General features: G+C 39.7%; 1 protein-coding gene across 1 annotated transcript; it reads left to right on the top strand.

Moving 5' to 3' along the window:
* Positions 1-882: 882 nt before the first annotated feature.
* Positions 883-2,786, top strand: LOC139139709 (zinc finger protein 432-like). Its single transcript, XM_070708569.1, has 2 exons — positions 883-1,900; positions 2,066-2,786. Exons 1-2 carry the CDS (start codon positions 883-885, stop codon positions 2,308-2,310), a joined length of 1,263 nt encoding a protein of 420 aa, XP_070564670.1. The 3' UTR covers positions 2,311-2,786.
* The last annotated feature ends 316 nt before the right edge of the window (positions 2,787-3,102 follow it).

The following is a 3,102-nucleotide window of genomic DNA, read 5'->3' as shown; positions in this document are numbered from 1 at the left end:
TTACGCTGTACAGGCTACGGTCATGTTGCATTTTTTATCTCTTTGCTGAATTCTCGTACCTTCCAGCGTGTTTTGAGGGCACGCTGAACATTTTCTCGACGCGATTTCCTTTACTGCAGACGACATTTTGTACAACGCAAAACGTTCGGAACGTCACTATGCGCGCGTGGTTACTATGGATACATCTCTGCGCGGAAATCGGCGCAGTCGCTTATATTTTCCGATCGTACAGCCTTAGTAGCTATAGCAGATTGTCCATCGCCATCCGTCGTTGGTGGTAGTGCCCCTTAACTTTACCATTCCAAGCTTCTTCTCCTAAACAACTGGTACGATTACTTACAGGCACATAGGGTGATTAACTCAGATTTATTAAAATTGTGTAAAATGTTGCACATTTGTACTTTTGGGGAATTTTTCCATTTTCAGTCTAGCATTGTTCTCTGAAACTTTGTTCATTTGCTTTCAGGTATTGCACTGAGAAGTTAATGTAATATTGCAGCAGAAACTGACAGAGACCATAGGTGTAGCAAAAATATACCATATGAAGATGAGACCATTCACTGGCAAAATACGTGGAAAGAGTTTCACAAGGCAGGATCATCAACAAAAGCATCTAGGGATTCACACGGAGAAAAACACCAACTTTTCATAAAGTATGCAGTAAGAGTTTTACAGAGGATGAAAATGTGCATTGTCACATCAACACACATCAAGATCAAAGGCCTTTTGTCTGCAAAGTGTGTGGCAAGGGTTCAAATGATAATGGACATCTACAAGTTCATGAAAGAAAACATACAGATGAGAAACCTTTTCTGTGCAAAGTGTATGGCAAGGGTTTAACATGTGAAAGATATCTAAAAGATCATATGTGGACACATACAGATGAGAAGCCTTTTGTTTGCAAAGTGTGTGGCAAGGGAGTTCACACGTAATGGAAATCTCAAAGATCATAGTCGGATACATGCAAGTGAAAAACCATTCATCTGCAAAGTCTGTGGCAAGGGGTTCCCACGTAATGAAGCTTTGAAAGTTCATATGATGACACATACAGATGAGGCACCTTTTGTCTGCAATGTGTGTGGCAAGGGATTCAGGCAAAAGGTACATCTGAAATATCATACGTGGACACATACAAGTGAGAAGCCTTTTGTCTGTAAAGTGTGCGGCAAGGTTTCACACGCAGCGACGTTTCTGAAAGATCACAGTAGCATACATGCAAACGATAAATCATTTGTCTGCACAGTCTGTGGCAGGGGTTTCACCCGTAAAAGAGATGTGAAAGTTCATATGTTGACGCATACAGATGAGAAAGCTTTTGTGTGCAATGTGTGTGGCAAGGGTTTCACCGGTATAAGAGATGTGAAAGATCATATGTGGACACATACAGATGAGAAGCCTTTTGTCTGCAAAGTGTGTGGCAAGGGGTTCACACGTAATGCACATCTCACAGATCATAGTTGGATACATACAGATGAGAGGCCTTTTGTTTGCAAAGTGTGTGACAAGGGGTTCAAATCTACCAGAAATCTGAAACAACATATGTTGACACATACAGATGAGAAGTGTTTTATCTGCAAAGTGTGTGGCAAGGGGTTCACACGTAATGGAGATCTGCAACTTCATGAAAGAAAACATACAGATGAGAAAACATTTGTCTGCAAAGTGTGTGGGAAGGGTTTAACATGTGAAAGATATCTGAAAGATCATATGTTGACACATACAGATGAGAAGCCTTTTGTCTGCAAAGTGTGCGGCAAGGGATTCACACGTAATGGAAATCTCAAAGATCATAGTCTGATACATGCAAGTGAAAAACCATTCATCTGCAAAGTCTGTGGCAAGGGGTTCCCACGTAATGAAGCTTTGAAAGTTCATATGATGACACATACAGATGAGGCACCTTTTGTTTGCAAAGTGTGCGGCAAGGGGTTCAAATCTAACGGAAATCTTAAAAACATATGTCAACACATACAGATGAGAAGTGTTTTGTCTGCAAAGTGTGTGCAAGGGGTTCACACATAAAGGAACTCTGCAGTGTCATGAAAGAACACATACAGATGAGAACCTTTTGTCTGCAAAGTGTGCGGCAAGGATTTCAAATCTAACGGAAATCTTAAACAACATATGTCAACACATACAGATGAGAAGTGTTTTGTCTGCAAAGTGTGTGGCAAGGGGTTCACACGTAAAGGAACTCTGCAGTGTCATGAAAGAACACATACAGATGAGAAACCTTTTGTCTGCAAAGTGTGTGGCAAGGGTTTCAAATCTAACGGAAATCTTAAACAACATATGTCAACATACAGATGAGAAGTGTTTTGTCTGCAAAGTGTGCGGCAAGGGGTTCACACTAAAGAACTCTGCAACGTCATGAAAGAACACATACAGATGAGAAACCTTTTGTCTGCAAAGTGTGTGGCAAGGGTTTAACATGTAATAGAAATCTGAAACAACATATGTGGACACATACAGATGAGAAGCCTTTTATCTGCAAAGTGTGTGGCAAGGGGTTCACATGTAATAGAAATCTGCAAGCTCATGAAAGAAAACATACAGATGAGAAGCCTTTTGTCTGCAAAGTGTGTGGCGAGGGTTTCACATCTAACAGAAATCTGAAAAAACATATGTCGACACATACAGTTTACAGATGAGAACATTGGTCCCTCTAAGGTTTTTAGTGGTTGAGCAACTTGTTGTTGACTGTATTGTGAAATTTTCAGCAAATCAAAATGCCTGAATTGGAAAAATACTGTTACTGTCACTTTTGGAGAGGTAAAAGCGCTACATTGTTTTATTTTGAAATATTCGGCACAATAACAACTGTGCGGCAATCTTCACATCCTCCAAACAACTTTTATGTTACAGTCAAGAATTTTGTGTATGCCAAACAATGAAACTCTAAACTCAAATGACAAGTGCTGTCATCATTCTGTAGGAATGCAATGTCATGTGTGTCTAGTATTGAGTATATCTGTTGAATGGGAGCACAGTGTCATTGACACTATTTTTAGTGTCCAATACACAAAAAATACAAATATGTATGTCCTTTAGCATACAGCATCAACAGATTTTGTTTTCACTAGACCTACAATCAATTTAATA

Source organism: Ptychodera flava, chromosome 9, assembly GCF_041260155.1.
Source record: "Ptychodera flava strain L36383 chromosome 9, AS_Pfla_20210202, whole genome shotgun sequence".
Lineage (NCBI taxonomy): Eukaryota > Metazoa > Hemichordata > Enteropneusta > Ptychoderidae > Ptychodera > Ptychodera flava.
This window is presented reverse-complemented; position numbering and strand designations above follow the sequence as displayed.